At 50.6% G+C, this 16881-nt stretch overlaps 1 protein-coding gene across 1 annotated transcript; it reads right to left on the bottom strand.

Annotated features, from left to right (window-relative positions):
• Positions 1 to 1467: 1467 nt before the first annotated feature.
• LOC104580374 (ubiquitin carboxyl-terminal hydrolase CYLD) lies at positions 1468 to 14792 on the bottom strand. The gene is made up of 15 exons (XM_088531316.1): positions 14773 to 14792; positions 12317 to 12786; positions 11710 to 11991; positions 11446 to 11521; positions 10443 to 10663; positions 9661 to 9814; positions 8329 to 8467; positions 7604 to 7714; positions 6959 to 7050; positions 5083 to 5149; positions 3890 to 4022; positions 3530 to 3638; positions 3238 to 3356; positions 2657 to 2876; positions 1468 to 1824 (listed from the first exon to the last, which is right to left on the bottom strand). Exons 2-15 carry the CDS (start codon positions 12773 to 12775, stop codon positions 1640 to 1642), a joined length of 2367 nt encoding a protein of 788 aa, XP_088387442.1. The 5' UTR covers positions 12776 to 12786; positions 14773 to 14792; the 3' UTR covers positions 1468 to 1639.
• Between the last annotated feature and the right edge of the window lie 2089 nt (positions 14793 to 16881).

The following is a 16881-nucleotide window of genomic DNA, read 5'->3' as shown; positions in this document are numbered from 1 at the left end:
CAAAGCCACTTCACTTGTGAGATGAGCAAATTTTCACTAATCCCAGCTGGGTTTGGAAGATAAAGAGATCAAATCCTTCCCCCTGCACATCCAGCTTGTAAAATGCATGAGCAAAGAGACCCTCGTTGAGCCCCACACTATAAAACATGCGGCCAGGGAGAGCAGTGGAAAGTACCAGTGAGATTGAGATGCAGCTTCAATAAGGGGCTGCTCCAGACACTGGACCCCATTTCAGGACCTAGGATCTTCATCTTGGTGCTCAGGAAGTGCCGAGGATGATGCTTCATGTCCATGCTCCCAGCTCCAGTGACTGCAAAGTCATCTGGATTTGCACATCCTCCCCCAGCACCATCTTGGTAAGAGGTATTTTTTTTCTTGTTAGCTTACATCTTTGCAGCATATGCTGCGTATCACACACTAGAAATTAAGAGGTCAGTGAAGCACAGACTCATGATCCCTTTTTAGAGAAAAAAAGGGAAAGAACAGGCTAGGCAGATACTTTCCGTTGCATTGCCACTGCTGGGCCTGTCCTGTGTAAGGCACTGTACCATGATTTGCTTAATGTGCTAAGGGGGAAAAAATATAAAACACTCCAGCTAAGAGGAAGCTGGTTTGCATTTTAACTTAAGAATTTTAGCACTAAAGTACCAGAGATGCAGAGTTGAGCCCCCACTATACCTGCAGTAGAGATATTGTGGGTTTGTACCAGATGCTGAAGGAAGAACAGACAAGGAAATGATGGTCAGAGGCACCAGCAGTATCGGAGCTGGCACCATCGCCCCACAGACACAGAGGGAAGGAGCAGGAGGAGCTGCAGCCCTTGGGTTTATCCTGTACCCTCAGTCTGCAGCCTGAGCAGCCCAACTCTTAGCACAGACTCCTTTTAACAGCTGCCTGCAGGCACAGGGAGCATGTGCTTAAGGGGGGAGAACCTCCACTTTGCAAATGTAAATTATTTAAATTAGTAGAAGAGGAGGTGTTCAGGATGTTAGTGCAGTTATAGCGGAAAATAAATTTGAAAAGTGATTGTTTTTATGTATGTGTGTGTTACTGCTCTTGCTCACCTATCTCAGACATTGATATGGAGATAAGGCAGTAAGTGCTAAAATGAGGTGGAAGACCTCAGACTGCAGCTGTACTCCTCAAGAAAACCCCTCTTTCCAGCCCCTCCTCAGCAAGTCCACATTAGGAAGCGTTAGTCAGGATGAGGCCATGGTTTTCTCATACCCTTGGCAAGTCTGAGGGCAACTGCTGCTGCTTTGGTTACAGCTACTGCTCTAACCTGCTCATGGTTTGGTCCTGACCTTCGGAGGGAAGAGGTGGTAGGGAGGAAGCTGTGGGAGGACCTGAAGAAGCTGGAACAGGCAGAGGGTGGTAAAGATGGACGTGTCTGAGTGTGACAGCTCACGTTCAGCTCTGCAGCAGCACAAGCTCTCACATGGGAAAGCCAGGTCCAGCATTTCCAAACCCCAGTGAGCTCCTGGAGACAGTTCCAAACCAAGCACCGAAGGAGGCAAGAAGAGGCAGAAGTGCAAGGTGGGCGTCCCGCGCCCCAGCTGCTTTTACCCATCAGCAGCTGCAGGTTTGGTCCCAGCTCAGCTCTCTGAAAAGCTGCAGGACAGCACCAGGTCAAGGAAGGTCACTTGTAAAGTGCCATCTTCTTGCTCTGGTACATGTACATGTAGGCGTCGCAGAAGAGGCGCTTGGCCACGCCGTCCATGTCACGGGGTTGCTCCAGGGCCAGGGTGGCCACTGGCAACTCCAGGTATTTGGCAACTTCAGGGCACAGCGTTACCATGGGAATGTTGAAGCCCTTTTCATCTCCTGACCCAAAAAGAGGGAGACAGGTCTGAGTCCCAAGCAGGTCCCGAGGGACAAGGATTCACAGCTTGAACACATACTATTGCAAGGGAAAGTAATGTAATACCTTGGCTGAGATACTGAGATGCCAAGAACGAAGTGAGGACAGAACTGTCTTTTTTTAAGCTCTGCCTGGCTCAAAAAATCCCCACTAGAAGGGACTCAAAACGTGCATGGCCTAGTCATCCTCTTTGCTTAACAACTGGTGTTGGATGGAGGATCGTGAGGGCACCCAATTCACAGAATCACAGAATGGCTGAGGTCGGCAGGGACCTCTAGGGATCATGTAGCCCAACCCCCTGCTCTAGCAGGGACACCCAGAGCACAGGGTGGCATCCAGGTGGGTTTGAAGATCTCCAGAGAAGGAGACTCCACAGCCTCTCTGGGCAGCCTGTGCTAGGGTCTGTCACCCTCACAGGAAATAAGTTCTTCCTCATATGGAGATGGAACTACCCCTGTTTCAGCTTATACTCATTAACCCTTGTCCCATCACTGGCCGCCACCAAGAAGAGTTTGGCCCCATCCTCTTTACATCCCCCCTCAGGTATTTATACATATTGATCAGATCCCCTCTCAATCTTCTCCCCAGGCTAAAATTCAGGTACGAGGCCTCTCCTTTGTATATAAAGTTGCTATTCCACTCATTCACCCTGAAAGCCTCATGCTCCTTCTAGGCACAAAGTCACTCCGAAGCCCTGCTGGAACCATCCACCAGCTCAAAGCAGAGCGACCAGCCCCTACATGATGAGCGTTACAGACCCTCAGATATGCCCACCGTGCCCAGCCCCGTCCTCACCGTGCCGGTCGGCCATGCTGTCAAAGAACATCCAGTGCTTGTTCTCGGGGCCGTATTTCACGAAGGAGACGTAGTGGCTGGTCTCGATGCAGAGCACTGCAAAGAGCTCCAGCTTCTCGCGTGGGACCCGCTGGCCGCCGTGGGGGCTCCTGCTGTGGAACTCCTCGGGGATGCGCAGCCTGCTCAGCTTGTGGCCTTTGCGCCGGTAATGGGAGTGAACCTGGTGGGGGGCCGGGGGTGGCACCGCTCGCTCTTCCCGACATACCGGGGAACAGCAAAACGGCGACATCCTGAAAGCTGGGAGTTGAGTTGGGAAGCTGCTGCCGGCCGAGCGCGGCCACAAAGCCACAGGAGGGTCTCACCAGGAGCAACACCAAGGGCCCAGCACTCACTCTGGGCAAAATCAGGGCTTATTTACACTCTACATAAGCATAGGGCAAGGCAGGAGAGTTTAGTAACAAGTGACAGTTGACCCTGCTCACGTAACTCATTCAGCCCATCTCTACCTGACCTGAGCAGCTGTTTGGCTCCTTTCTCAGCCACCAGGGCAGATTTTGGAAGCACCCAAAGAAAATGAATACCTGTCTGGAGCAGGAGCTGCAGAACTGCTTCAGGCCCGAGGCTGCGAACACCTTGTCCTTGAAGCACTCCGAACACTCGAGGGTTGCCACGTCGCCACACACACAGCACTCCCTGGGACCTGCCGGAGTGACAGGACGTGTCCTTCCCAGGTCTCTCACCCGAATGCACCTTGTCTTACCCAAACTAGAACTCAGGGAACAGGAATCACAGCTGGATCCCTCTCCTCCTCACAACCCAAAGAGACAAGACTCGTCACGCGGTTCCTCACAGTAACACTGCCCAAGAACTTACTGTCAAGCAGCAGGTCAGTTATATCCAGCTCTAAGGAAGGAATGATTTTGCTGAACATTTTATACTCCTTCCCAAAACGTGGCATTTGGATAATGAAGCAAGATGGGATCTGGGAAGAGAAAGGCAAATGTGTCACCAAGCCAGAAGAGACCAGTTACAGGGACTCTGCTCTCCCTATGCCTCCTTGGACTAAAGATGTTCTACTCAAGGTATCCACAGGACATAACAGTACTAGAGGAAAAGCAAGACCCTTTTTCCTTCACATTCAGATATCCCAAGACTTCTCTCAGGTCTAAAAGGCACAGGCACGTTGGAGGAAAGAAGAAGAAGGCAGCAGATAGTGAAGGTAGCCAGGCTCACCTCCACTAGCTTCAGATCGGAGGACAGGAAGGAGTGTTCCACTAACTGCTGCACATCAGGAATCACCAGATCCTCCTGTTTGTCCATAAATATCTGGTAGCAGTAACATTCCTGCTCCTCCTGGCCTCCGGACCTGCAGGAAGCCGTCACAGGCAGCTTGTTTACCTGGTGCCACAGACATCTGAGCTCTCAGAGGACACTCCATTTTTGTCCTGCAATAGTTTCTGGGCATGGGGCACCAAGGGGTGCTTGCTGGAACACTGAAAAACAGCACTTTTCCACCCCAAAATACTAAATACACACTAGGAAGAAGAGAACTACATTTAGTCTCTCTACCCTACTAGCATCATATCCTGTTCCAAAGAGCATAACACAGTTTCCTCCTCTTCAGTGTAACAATTCAAGATGTTTCAATATTTCGCAGCTTCACATCACAGTCAGCAAAATCAGCTCAGCTAAAAAGTTATTTTATAACCACACACACACAAAGCTGCAAGGCAAAACTGTGCATTCAAAGGTGAGTTATGTGCAAAAGATGTCCCAGAATTTCTGCATCCCTGAGCCAGCAGGGACAGGATTTCCTTTAGCTGACCCTCCGCAGGGGAGCTGCAGCACAGAGCTGCCTCTGTGCTCTGCCTTTCTGAGCAGCTCCCTGAGCTGAGGCTTGACTGACAACCCAACAAGGGTGCCCAGAAATCCAACAATCCCCTTCTATGCTCCTCAACAGCACAGTTATTTTTGGCTTCCTTCAGACCCTCATTTTCTTTGCAGAGACCTGAGAAAACTGGGACTACATTCCATGGGCTCCCTGTTTGGCAGGCTCTAGGATCAGAGCCAGTTTGACAGTCTGCATACAACTTAACTACATCCAAAGGCTGTCAGATCATGTGGGCTCTGTGCTGAAGATGGACACTAGGCTTCCCAAACCGCTACCAGCTCTGATAATAGTTTCTTTCATCATTTTCTGAAGGTGACGTGTCCAGGGAGAGTTTTGAAGCATCTTTTCCTAGACTGGCCACCTGGGACAAGATCACAAGCTACACAGGCTGTTATTAATGGACAGCAGAGAGGTCCTGTACACAACTTGCTCGGTTGTGCCTTCAAAGTCTGGATAAAAAAGTGAAATAACTGCAAGGTGAATAAACAGTGAACCTGGACTGGGCAAACTGCATCACTCAGATACAGAAACTTACTGCAGTTTCAGGAGTGGCTCTATTCCCAGGATCTGATGCATTATCAGATTGAGGAACTCCTCAGGATCTGGAAATTCAGAGAACAGCACAAGTCACATCCCACAAGGAACATTCCCTTACCCAGGCCCATTCACAAGGCTAAAACTCTCTGATGAACAAGAGTCAGCAGTTGGAAAGTGGGAATCTTCTCTTTTACTCTAGCTAAGGTGGTGTTTGAATGAGGAGCTGAGTGCCTTTGGTTAATGCACAAATCTTCAAGCAAACATGGAAAAAAAGCAAACTGTCCCTCTGAAATAGGGACAGAAAAAAAAATCATAGAATCATAGAGTGCTTAGGGTTGGAAGGGACCTCTAGAGGTCATCTAGTCCAACCCCCCTGCACACGCAGGGTCACCTAGAGCATGTGGACAGAACTGCATCCAAGCGGGTTTTGAAGATCTCCTTCAGAGAAGGAGACTCCACAACCTCTCTGGGCAGCCTGTTCCAGTGCTCTGTCACCCTCACTGTTAAGAATTTTTTCCTTAAGTTCCTGTGGAACTTTTGGTGTTTCAGTTTGTGGTCATTACCTCTAGATCTGTGGGTGGCCACCACTGAGAAGAGGCTGGCCCCCTTCTCCTCACTCAGGCCCAGCTCCCTCAGCCTCTCCTCATAGAGCAGATGTTCCAGGCCCCTGATCATCCTCGTAGCCCTGCGCTGGACGCTCTCCAGCAGCTCCACATCTGTCTTGTACTGTGGAGCCCAGAACTGGACACAAAACTCCAGATGTGGCCTCAGCAGGGCTGAGTAGAGGGGCAGGATCACCTCCCTCAACCTGCTGGAGATGCTCCTCTTAATGCACCCCAGGATCCCATTGGCCTTCTTGGCCACGAGGGCACACTGCTGCCTCATGGTCAACTTGTCATCCACCATGACACCCAGGTCCCTCTCTGCAGAGCTGCTCTCCAGAAGGTCAGTCCCCAGCCTGTAATGGTGTCTGGGGTTATTCCTCCCCAGGTGCAGGACCTTGCACTTGCCCTTGTTGAATTGCATGAGGTTTTTCACCGCCCAGTTGTCCAGTCTGTTCAGGTCCCTCTGGATGGCAGCGCAGCCCTCTGGGGTATCAGCCACTCCTCCCAGTTTGGTATCATCAGCAAACTTGCTGAGGGAGCACTCTGTGCCTTCATCCAGGTCATTGATGAATAAATTGAACAGGACTGGACTGAGGACTGACCCCTGGGGGACACCGCTAGCTACAGGCCTCCAGCTAGAGACTGCACCGCTGATCACCACCCTCTGAGCTCTGTCATCCAGCCAATAAATGGCCTTCTCTTAGCTCATTTTTCAATCTCTTCAGACAGAATGTTTTTTTAGCTGTATCTGGCTGTTTAGATGATGCATGCAGAACTGATACCACATTCTTCCAAGCTGAGCCAACACAGTGATACTCTTTTCAGAGAGACACCTTAATGCTTTTAGTGCTAATAGTAGGTGCCTATTACCTCAACGTGAAACGAGGAACAGCTATAGAAGCTCAAGAAACAAATTAGAAGCTAAATCATCCCTGGCTAAAATATATATACAATAGCACAAGAGTGCTGGTTAGGGACAGGGCATAACTCCAAGCATAAATCAAACACTAGGGAAATTTCCCTTGTTTCAATTCTGTTTACACAGTTCTTCCTCTCTCTTCCCAAAAGCAATAGCTATTGCAAACATCACAGAGTTTTAAAAAATGAAAATATTTTATACATATATTTCACACTCACGTAAAAAATGCATAAATCAGGCATTTTAATACATGTGCATGGGAGAAATGGAAACCGAGGTTGTCAGCCTGGCGCCTGGATGAGGCAATTCACATCCAAGCAATTCTGGGAAGGCTCCCAGCAGCCTATTACCTTTCTCAGCAGTGGTAAAACTCGAATACTGGCCCTTCTCAGTTAGCTGCTCCCTGAGGTGCATCACACTCCTGGCCATGACGAAGCCAGTCCTGGAAGCAAAAAGCAGCTGTGGAGGATTATTTAAATCTCACCCTCTCAAAGAATCCCTGGTTTGTATTCAGCAAGGAAGTTCCAGGCTTCAACCCACCTGGAAGGATGCTAACACCCTGCATACAAGCAGCTCTCAGTGCCTCACTCCCACACCTAGGGGAAAGTAGGGAAGGCGAGGAAAGAACTTGGTATCTTTGACACAAAGTCCATTGAATTTAGCTCTCGTGCCATGGGCAGCAGCCTCAGTGCTCACTGCCTTTCCATACAGTCACTACACCACAGATACAACAAGCTGAAGAGTCAACATTCCGACCTCCATAGGCATTTCCACGAAATGGGGCTATTAACTTTTCACATGCACACAGCAGGAATCACGACAGCCTTACAGAAAGGGAACCCTTGGAAGAAAAATCCAAGGAAGAGCTTTGGATATGGCTGGCAGGAGGCCCCCCAACAAGCCATCCTTTCTCTCAGTGACAATTATCATCTGTTTGGCAGAGAAGGTACGAGGACAGACGGACGACTTCCCAAATTCCCACATACTACACTCACCTCCGAAGGGGATTCACAATCTCATCCCGCAGAATGTTTTGGACGTTCCTGTCACACAGCGGGAAGGGCTTGAAGAGCATGGAGTCCAGCACGGACGTACAGGAGAAGAGGCTGAAAAGAGAACACGTGCAAGTCGGATGGGTTGGCAGCAGCAGGTGGATCCAAACCGCAGTGCTGAGTGACACGTGCTGGGTTTTATTTTCAACAACTCGTGTGTGCAATTACAGAAACACGAGTGATAAAGAACCCCCACAGTAAGATGACAAACTCTGTCTGGTTTAATGAAAACTTGCAGCAAGCAAGAAAATAGCTTAGAGACAATGAAATCTCCCACTTTGCAGCTAAAACTGCTCATGCAAGGGCATCACTGAGGCTTTTCCTCTCCAGGGACAGTTTCTTTGAAATAAGTTTGTGGTCATTACCTCCAATAGCAGAGTCAGACTGGTCTGGTCCAGACAGCAACCATCTTTCACTACTATGCTGGACAGATACTCGGGTACCTTAAGTACTCCCAAGAGCTACTTTGAAGCCTGCAAACCTACCAGATTACAAGGGAGATCAAAAGGCAGCAAGCAGTGAGGCTGCATCTCCACACAATTACATCCTTGCTCACACTGGGTGAGTTTCCAGCCGTGCTGGAGGTGCAGGGAAGCTTGGGCTTCAGGCTCTGCCCCTATTAAAAGGTTACGATTTCGCAGCAGGGCCCTGCCCTAGCAGACTCTTACCTGAAGAGAGCTGCATCCATGTAGCAGGAATTACAGTGGCCTTGAATCCCCTTCATCCGCCCTTGCAGGACCTGCACTGCCCTCTCATTCCCGAGGGGAGGAAAATTCACCCGGACCTGGGGAAGAGCTTCTTGCTCTCCTGCAACACAAGTAACAGAAGCAAGTCCCTTTAGCTTCCCAGCTCATCCAGCTCCCCTCTGCCCAACAAACTACCTCTCCCTTGCCAGAGCAGAGCTCTACCAACCCATGCTACCTCTACCACCCTTCTGACACGGATAATGAGAAGACGACCTACAAATTTGTTGTTGTTGTGTTAGACACAAGCTTGGGAGCTCTCTGCAGAAACATCTGTGATACAAGCTGTGAATATGGAGCCTGAACAAGGCAGAAGCTGGTACCAAACATTACAGCTTGGTTTAGTCCCTCCGATCCTGTCATGAATGAAGAGGACCGAATGTCCCGTTATCCTGGTTGCAGGAGGAATGGAAATGCACAGGGTACACCTGAAACACCCCTGAGCACATGCAGCCCCGTGGGGCAGGCAGGTGTCAATCCAGTTTCACAGGAGGACAAAATTCAGCAGAGAATTTAAGGAACTAAGTTTCTAAACGATTTCCTTCAAGCTCTACATTAAAATTGATTTAATCATCTCTCCTTTGTGCAGCTCCCATTTATTTCTCAGCCACCAGGTACAACACTAGAATCAGCTGACATCCTACCCGTGTGCCTGCGTTGTCCCTTCCAAGTCCCTAGGGCCACACATACAATTTACATTGGTGAAACATTTAAGATAGCCATAGGGCCTAGCCTAGCTGCCCTAAAACACTTGTCCACAATCAGGTCTCATTTACACAAGAGCTTTCCTTCCCCTTTCCTTTCCTCACTGTCCTTAATATTTATATCTCTTGCAACACCCAAGGAAAATGACAAATAATAATGATGATATAATACTGTCTCAAAATTTTCTTGCGTGAACATCTCTGGTCTCAAAATGGAAGATTTTGGGGACCAGGACTATCCTTTTATTCCATGTATATAAGGCAACTAAAGCATTTGCAGCCAACTCGCCCTCGTGAACAAGAGAGAAATAACTTTGCTAGTGAGTTCTGATATGCAATGAGGAATGTAAAGTATGTAAATATTCAGTTTCTCTGCACAAGGAGATGTATCAGGCCTACACACAGCACTCTCTGAGGCTAAAAGGGGATTTTGGACTCTGTGATAGCTGGACACTTTCTGCTCTCAGTAGATGGAATTAGCCTGCACACAAGGACCTCTGCACTGTATTTTGTCCTAGCTTGATCCTTTCTCCCCTCTTCCCAGAAAACTTACTATAATCCATAAGATTCAGGTCACTGTGGGGCGAACACTGGAAGCGAACGTCGGGCTGGCACGACTGCAGCTTCACAAAGAGGCCCCGCTTCGGAGCACAGTGGAAATAGTATTTGCCCAGCCACTCGCCAGCTGTGACCCCCTTGTCTTCATCCTGGGAAAAGAGCCCAAATAAAGGACACGAGCAGGCACCGTAAGAATGAGGTGTGATTCCCTACATGGTTATTTGGCATCCTGAGAGCTATGAACATGTGGTCTCATTTTGCAGGTATTTTCCTTTATTCTGATTATGCTTTAAACCTAGTGATGCCATTTGCAGGACTCGTAGTTATTCTGCCCCATTTTTAAATAACATCCCTCAATGTTCTCAAACAGAACCTCGTCAGAACAGCAAATAAGGCCTTAAAATCCCTCTGCAGGCATTCAAGTGTCCTCAGTGATAACTGGGGAAATAAGGCAGCATGAAACTTGCCTCATTTCATACAGCAAGTCAGGAGAAGACCTATATATATGTGTGTGCATGTGTGTACGTGTGTGTACATATATATATACACCACATATATATATAAACCACTTTGGCATCTTGAACCCCAGTTCCATGCCCTAGGCAATATACTTGCTACCAGGTGGGCTTGTACTCAACAGTTCAAACTCTGATATGTCAGTGGCCCCACTATGGTCATGCTGAGAGAAATGGGGTCACGCACTGAATGTCTTCAGAGAGAAGAAAAAAGCTGCTTCTGATTTGCAATCTCACTGTGAGAAGTATTTTTGCTCCTTACCAGTTCAACTCCTGCCATTTTGTGCTTAATTTGGGGCAAGTATCCCAACCAGCGGATGATTCCTGACACCTGATTGCCCTTGTCCAAGGTGATCTGGACCATGGAGTTCACCTCCAGGGATGAGTTTCCACTTTCACAATCCTCACCGCTCTCACTCAGCTCTTGTTTCATCTGATTTGGATGTCCTGGGTCCATATCAGACTCGTACGGTAAAAACAAATCTAGCGGGTAAAAAGAGAATGTCAAGAGAGGTAGGAAGCCAACTTCTAATGACAATATTGGTTGTATTTTGAAATTCTAGAGCAAAGGGAAGCACGAAGCTGAGCACGGTGTGACTCAGCGCCAGCTTCAAAGGAAAGGCTGAGCTGGTCCAACAGCTTGTTTAGACTGAAAGGGGAGGATCCCTCTCCTCTTTCTCCCTGTTCAAAAAGGCACAGTCTGACCTTGCTCTGGAGCTTTATCTGGCCCTCTGTAGTAGCCTGGATTGGTGGAAGTGGAAGGTCCACACTGTTTTTCTGCCTTTACTGAGATGAGTCAGCTCCCCTTGGCCAGCCCTGACAAAACCAGCATCTTTTGGTGGCAAGAGGCAGAATCCACCAATTTGCTAGTTCACCTGGCGACTCACGTTGTCACTGATGTCATCTGTGCCTTTGGGTTTGCCTAGCATCAGCAAGAAGCTACTGATCCACCTGCTACAGCTAAATTACAGACTCTTTAACCAGTGACATTTTCTTCCCTTGAAAAGTACTTCTGCCTTGCAAGCAGAATCTCTGCTCTTTCTGATAAACCGGGAGACTCAGAGCTCTAGTTGCCTAATGCAAGTAATTCTGCCCAAATCTCGAGACATTTTTTATTCAACTTCTTTACCTCTGATCCCGACTTATGTGGGACTAGCTGATGCTCCTGTTGCACTTTCAGCCCACCGACTGCCCTACAAATAAATTAATAAATGCCTAAACCCACAACAAGGTACACGGAGCAGACATATCTCATGATAACCTACTTTGAGAGAGCAAGTTTTCCTTCACAACAGAGTCCATAGGGATTTCTCTGAAAATGTCAGTTGTTCCTTCTTCTTCCTGATAGGAAAGAAGATTGAATCAGCTGAAATCTATCAGATACAGGGATTTCCTGAAGCATGAACCCATTTTAAAGACAGTTCGCATGTAATCCCCACATCCCTTTTGGGGATGCTTTTTAAGGTCTCACCACAACATAGGTACAAAATAAGTGAATAAACACGTAAAGAAGGCAAGGCTGATCTTACCGGACAAACTTTAACGAACCACTGGCTTCCCTCCCTGTAAACCGCCATTGCTATTCCCTTTGTGAGCACCTCGTCCACGTAGAAACTAATGGCATCTCCTACTTTCACAGGAACCACCTCCTCCGCATCTGCCTTGGGCTTCTGCTTTGTGTAGTCGGTGTCTGGCGCGGGAGTAAACTGGATTCTGTTAAATGGCAGGAAGACCCCACAGTTCCGCTTGCACTTGAAATACTCAGTGCCGTGGTAAGAGCCATCGCTGCGCCCTCTGTTTTCGCCTTCACCCTGAAAATATGCCAGAAAGGCACGTTACATTCCGAGCCACCGGCAGGGCGACACACCCAACCTGGAATGCAGCAACCAAAGCTCATGTAGGAGGTGGATTTTGGGAAATTCCAAGGAAAACAGTGGGAGATGGATGCTCTTTCGAGTTATGCAAGGCAAGAGAAGATGTTGGAGGAGGGCAGCAGAGACCAAGCGGTTGCACAGGCCCACGCAGCACAAAGGCTACACAGTTGTGGCAGGAATCACGCGTTTGTTACAAAACAGGCCATGTTACGGACGTCCACAAACACTAAGGAGGCAAAACCACCTTCCTGGGCCACATTACCTGTAACTCCACCCCAAAGAAGACGGGACAAAGCACAGCTGAGGTATTTTTGTGAACGCTCCCAATGTAGCGGATGACACCAGGGAATTGCTGCCGTTCAACCTCCACCAGCACTTTTTGGCCGGGCGTTGCCTTCAGAGCTGCCTCAAGACCCAGCCCATCCAAGAAATAGTTGAGGCGTTCGCGGTGGCTGCTGATGGCGAGGAGGAAGGCGGTTGTCTCCTTGCGCACGGGCTCCAGGATTTCCACATTGATGGTGACAGTGGAGCTGTCATCCAACATGATGACTTTGAGGAAACAGGTCGGGGGCCGGTCATCAGAGAAATTGCGGAGGTAACTCCTCTCGCTGCAGTAACAGATGTTCCCAGCTTGGAAGTACTTGCTGCCATAGGCACAGTCATCCGTGAGGATGTAATAGCAATATCCATCCCCTGCTGAAGGCAGGACGCTGGTTGTCATCTTTCCCCTGGCTTGTGGGAAAAGGCAGAGTCAGACTAGAAAAAAATTCCCACGTGACATCTTTGTAACAGCACAGATACACCCATTACCATGGGATCTCGGAATAACACAGGTTGGAAGAGGCCTTTGGAAGCTCTATCTGCTCAAAGCAGGTTAATGAGGCCTCACCGGTTGAGCTTTGCTATCTCAAAGGATGCAAATCCCATAGCCTCTCTGCTACCCTTTTCCATGTACTGGTATAAAGAACATAAGAGACACTGGAGACTCCTGGCCAGTTTCCAAGCCTGGAGCAAAGCAGATGGACATCCAGGAAGGGCACGTAAGAGAGATGTCTCTGTTATCACTACCTGCTAGAAACTTTTAAGAAACTTCAGAGTGGAGAGAGGAAGAATTGGGCAGATGAAATAAGGGAAGTAGAAACCCATTTGGGGCATTGCGGCAGGAAACATGAAAGCAGCTGTTTTTAAGAGCAAAAACAGGTGGGTTGGGAGGAAAACATAGGCAAAATTGCAACAGAAGCTCAGCACATCAGAGGGCAGAATTACTGGGGACGTGCACACAGGGTGCCAAACCTGCAGGTGACCCTGTGCCAGCCGCTCAGGACCGTCCCAAAGCTGGTGCAAGAGATGAGCAGTGACAGCACAAGCACCCCGGAGGCCGTAGGAGACTGGTGAGGAGACAGAAATCATGTGGTCCGGGGGTAGTTCCCTTATTTCGCACGACCGCAGCTCGCACTGACATTTTATATCTCAGCTGAAGGAACCAACACTTATTATTTAGTAAAACAGAACTAAAGAGAAGCTCTGTGCACCCAATCTAATAAATACTCTCTCTTCCAGCCCTTGTTTTCTCACTGCCAATTAGATGCTGCCATGTGCAAAGGGGAAGACATTAAGAGGCCATTTTCCTCAACTCCTTAATGATGACATACTCGCAATAAACGTGCGTTTAGACCAATGTGCAGCATCAAGACTCATGGCCTTTCAAAGAGCGCTGCAAAAAATTTTTTTAAAAAATGACTGGTTTCCTATGCAAGATGTCAGAAAATGAAAACTGAAGCAATTTTAAAGCAGGAATTGGGAAGAGAAGGGGATGCTAGGGGGGATCCTGAAGGAGATGAACAAGTGTCACATTGGGCTGTAGCTTGGGGGGGCCCTGGGATCCAAGGGGAGAGCTAGGGTGGTACTGAGGGGTCCCAGGGCCCTGGTGCCACTCAGGGTGGTACAGGGGGGTCACAAGGTGGTACCTGGGGTGTCCCAGGCCTCCACCAAGGCTCAAGGTGGTACTGGGGGTGTCCCAGGGCTCCTTTGGGTGACCCAGACCGGTACCGGGGGGGGGTTGCAGTACTCCAGCTGGGCTCAGGGTACCCCAGGGGGGTCCCAAGCTGGTACCAGGGGGGTCCCAAGGCCCCACTGGGGCTCAGAGTGGTGCTGGTGTGTCCCCAGGGCTCCCTTGGGTGACCCAGACTGGTATCATGGGTGTCCCAGGACTCCCGTGGGGCTCAAGGGGGTCCCAGGCTGGTCCCAGGGGGGTCCTGGGACTCCAGGGGGGCTCAGGGAGGTGCCAGGGGTCCCAGCCTGGTATCAGGAGGGGAGTCCCAGGGTTCCCGTGGGGCTAAGGGAGTACCCAGAGGGTGCACAGGCCTCAGTGGGTGACCCCCACTAGCACCAGGGAGGTCCCAAGACTGCAATGGCGCTAAAGGTCACACCGAGGGTGTCTCATGGCTCCTCATGGGGACACCAACCGGTATCGGGGGGTCCTAGGATGGTACCAGGGAGGTCCCAAGGCTCCAATGTTGCTCAGGGCGGTACTAGGGGTGTCTCAGTCCCCCCAGGGCACCTCGGGGTGTCCCAGGCTGGGACCAGGGGAGAGTCCAAAGCTCCAATGGGGCTCGTGGCGGTACCGAGGTCTCTCCGAGCGGTACCGGGGAGGACCACGGGCGGTACCGGAGCTCGGACAGGTCACCCTGCCCCCCCCCCCCCCGCTCCCCCCCTCACCTGCCGCCACCTCAGGCCGCTCTTCCGCGTGAAGAACCCTCTACCATCGAGCCGCGGAGCAGCCGACACAGAGCGGCCCCAGGCACGGCCACTTCCGGCCTGCCCCCTACCCGCCACGGATATCCCAGCCAATGGGAAGCTTCGGAGGCTGCTCAGCCAACCAATGGAGGAATGGGCGGTGAGGGGCGGAGCCCTGTGACGCCACGCAGCCCCGCTGCCGCCTTGCGCCCCTCGCCCCCTGTCGGCTGTCGGGGGATGTCCCCATGTCCAGTGCCATCGCGGCCCATGTCCCCGTGTCATCGTCCTGTGTCCCCATGTTATCGTCCTGTGTCCTCATGGCCTCATGGCCAGTGTCATCGCGGCCTATGTCCCCATGTTCTCATGGCCTATGTCATCATGGTCCATGTCCCCATGTCATCATCCTCTGTCCCAGTGGCTCCATGACCAGTGTCATCATCCTGTGTCCCCATGGCCTCGTGGCCAATGTCATCCTGCCTGCGTTCCTAAGGTCCCGTAGCCCATGTCTCCATGTCATCGTCTTATGACACCATGGCTCCATGGCCACTGTCATCATGGCCCATGTCCCCATGTCATCATCCTGTGTCCCCATGTCCTCGTGGCCAATGTCATCCTTCCTGTGATCCTAAGATCCCATAGACCATGACGCCATGGCCCATGTCATCATCCCGTGTCCCCATGACCCCACTGTCTGTGTCTCCATGGCCCACATTATCCACCATGTAGCTCCATGGCCCCATGGCCCATGTCAACCGTCCTGTGTCCACACGGCCCCACGGCCTGTGTCCTATCACAGAATCAGAGAATCATTATAGTTGGAAAAGACTTTTGAGATCATCGAGTCCAACTGTGAGCCCCTCAACATCATACCTGTTAAAACATGTCCCTAATTGTGTCCCTATGAACTGTGCCATCTCCCCGGCTTCCCCATGGCTTCTGTCACCATGGTCTCTGTCCCTGTATCTTGCATCTCTGTGTCTTGTAGCTCCATGGCTCTGTGTCCCCTGTCCTTCCTGCTGTGACCCCATTTCCTGCATCTCCAGGGTCCTGCATCCCGGGGTCCGGGGCAGATCCATGTCCCCATGTGCCTGTACCTCCCTACTGCCAATGCCCTGCATCCCCATGTCCCCATGTCTCCACATCTTGTGTCACTGTGCCCCATGGCTCTGTGTCATGTCTGACCACCACATGGCCATGTGTCCCCATGGCCAATGCCTCGTGTCCCCTCTGGCCTAGGTGGCAGGGAGAGCACACGAGTCCTATCCCAAAACCTCATGTCCCATGCTGGTCCGGTCAGGCCAGCTGTGCTCCCCACTGCTGGGACATTCCTCTGGTGACCATGTATGTCCCTCCTCATGACAAAAAGGTACAGAGACAGTGCTCCTCATGGTGCTCGCCCAGCTGTCACCCTGCTGTGGTGGCCAGGTGGACACAGCGACATTAAAAGTGAGGATGATGGTGACATACCAGATCAGGAGACTGGGATTAGCCAGTCCATAACCCACCAACCCAGGGACATCATCTGGCTTGGGGACATCTCCCACGGCTGAGCTTTGAACTGGGGCTAAAGCGGTGACAGGAGCTCAGGGGGAATCAAACCAAGGCACCTGTGTATAAATATTGGCTAAATAGATTTATTTTCATACAAAGAATACATGGATCCCCCTGACGAGTGCCCTCACCTCAGGGGACACCCCACAATGCCACCAGCCATCCCACTCGGTCCCACTTGGTCCTCACCCTGTCACCCCCAAGGTGTAAGCTCCATCCCTTGGTGGATCCAGCCCATGGGGGCATGGGATGATGTCTGGATGTGACTATGGGCGACAGAGTTTGTGCCCACCTCCTTCCAGGGATATCCTCATCCTGAGGACCTCTCTTGTCCTCGCGCTGGCCCCTCTTCTGGTGACAACCCAACCCTTGTTGGGGCTTTACTCGCTCTTGCATCACCCAAAAAAAGTCCCCCCTTGCTGGGGCCGGAAAAGCTGGACTTACCTTTAGGTGCTGTCAGGATCCAGCCCTGAGGCCTTGACATATCATGACCTTGGGGACATCCCTGCCCCCCAACCTCCAGTGTCCCCATGCAGAGGG

Source organism: Tinamus guttatus, unplaced genomic scaffold, assembly GCF_059628265.1.
Source record: "Tinamus guttatus ecotype Peru unplaced genomic scaffold, ASM5962826v1 Tinamus_guttatus_pri_ptg000032l, whole genome shotgun sequence".
Lineage (NCBI taxonomy): Eukaryota > Metazoa > Chordata > Aves > Tinamiformes > Tinamidae > Tinamus > Tinamus guttatus.
Note: the sequence above shows the minus strand (reverse complement) of the source record. Positions and strands in the feature narration are given on the sequence as shown.

What these genes read in the sequence shown, in the direction of transcription:
- LOC104580374 (XM_088531316.1), bottom strand. Translation starts at nt 12,775, where the DNA reads ATGACAACCAGCGTCCTGCCTTCAGCAGGGGATGGATATTGCTATTAC. An exon ending in GGAAAACTTGCTCTCTCAAA is followed by an intron (nt 10,664 to 11,445) that starts GTAGGTTATCAT and finishes TTTACCCGCTAG; the next exon opens with ATTTGTTTTTACCGTACGAG. An exon ending in ATGGATGCAGCTCTCTTCAG is followed by an intron (nt 7,715 to 8,328) that starts GTAAGAGTCTGC and finishes TTCTCTTTTCAG; the next exon opens with CCTCTTCTCCTGTACGTCCG.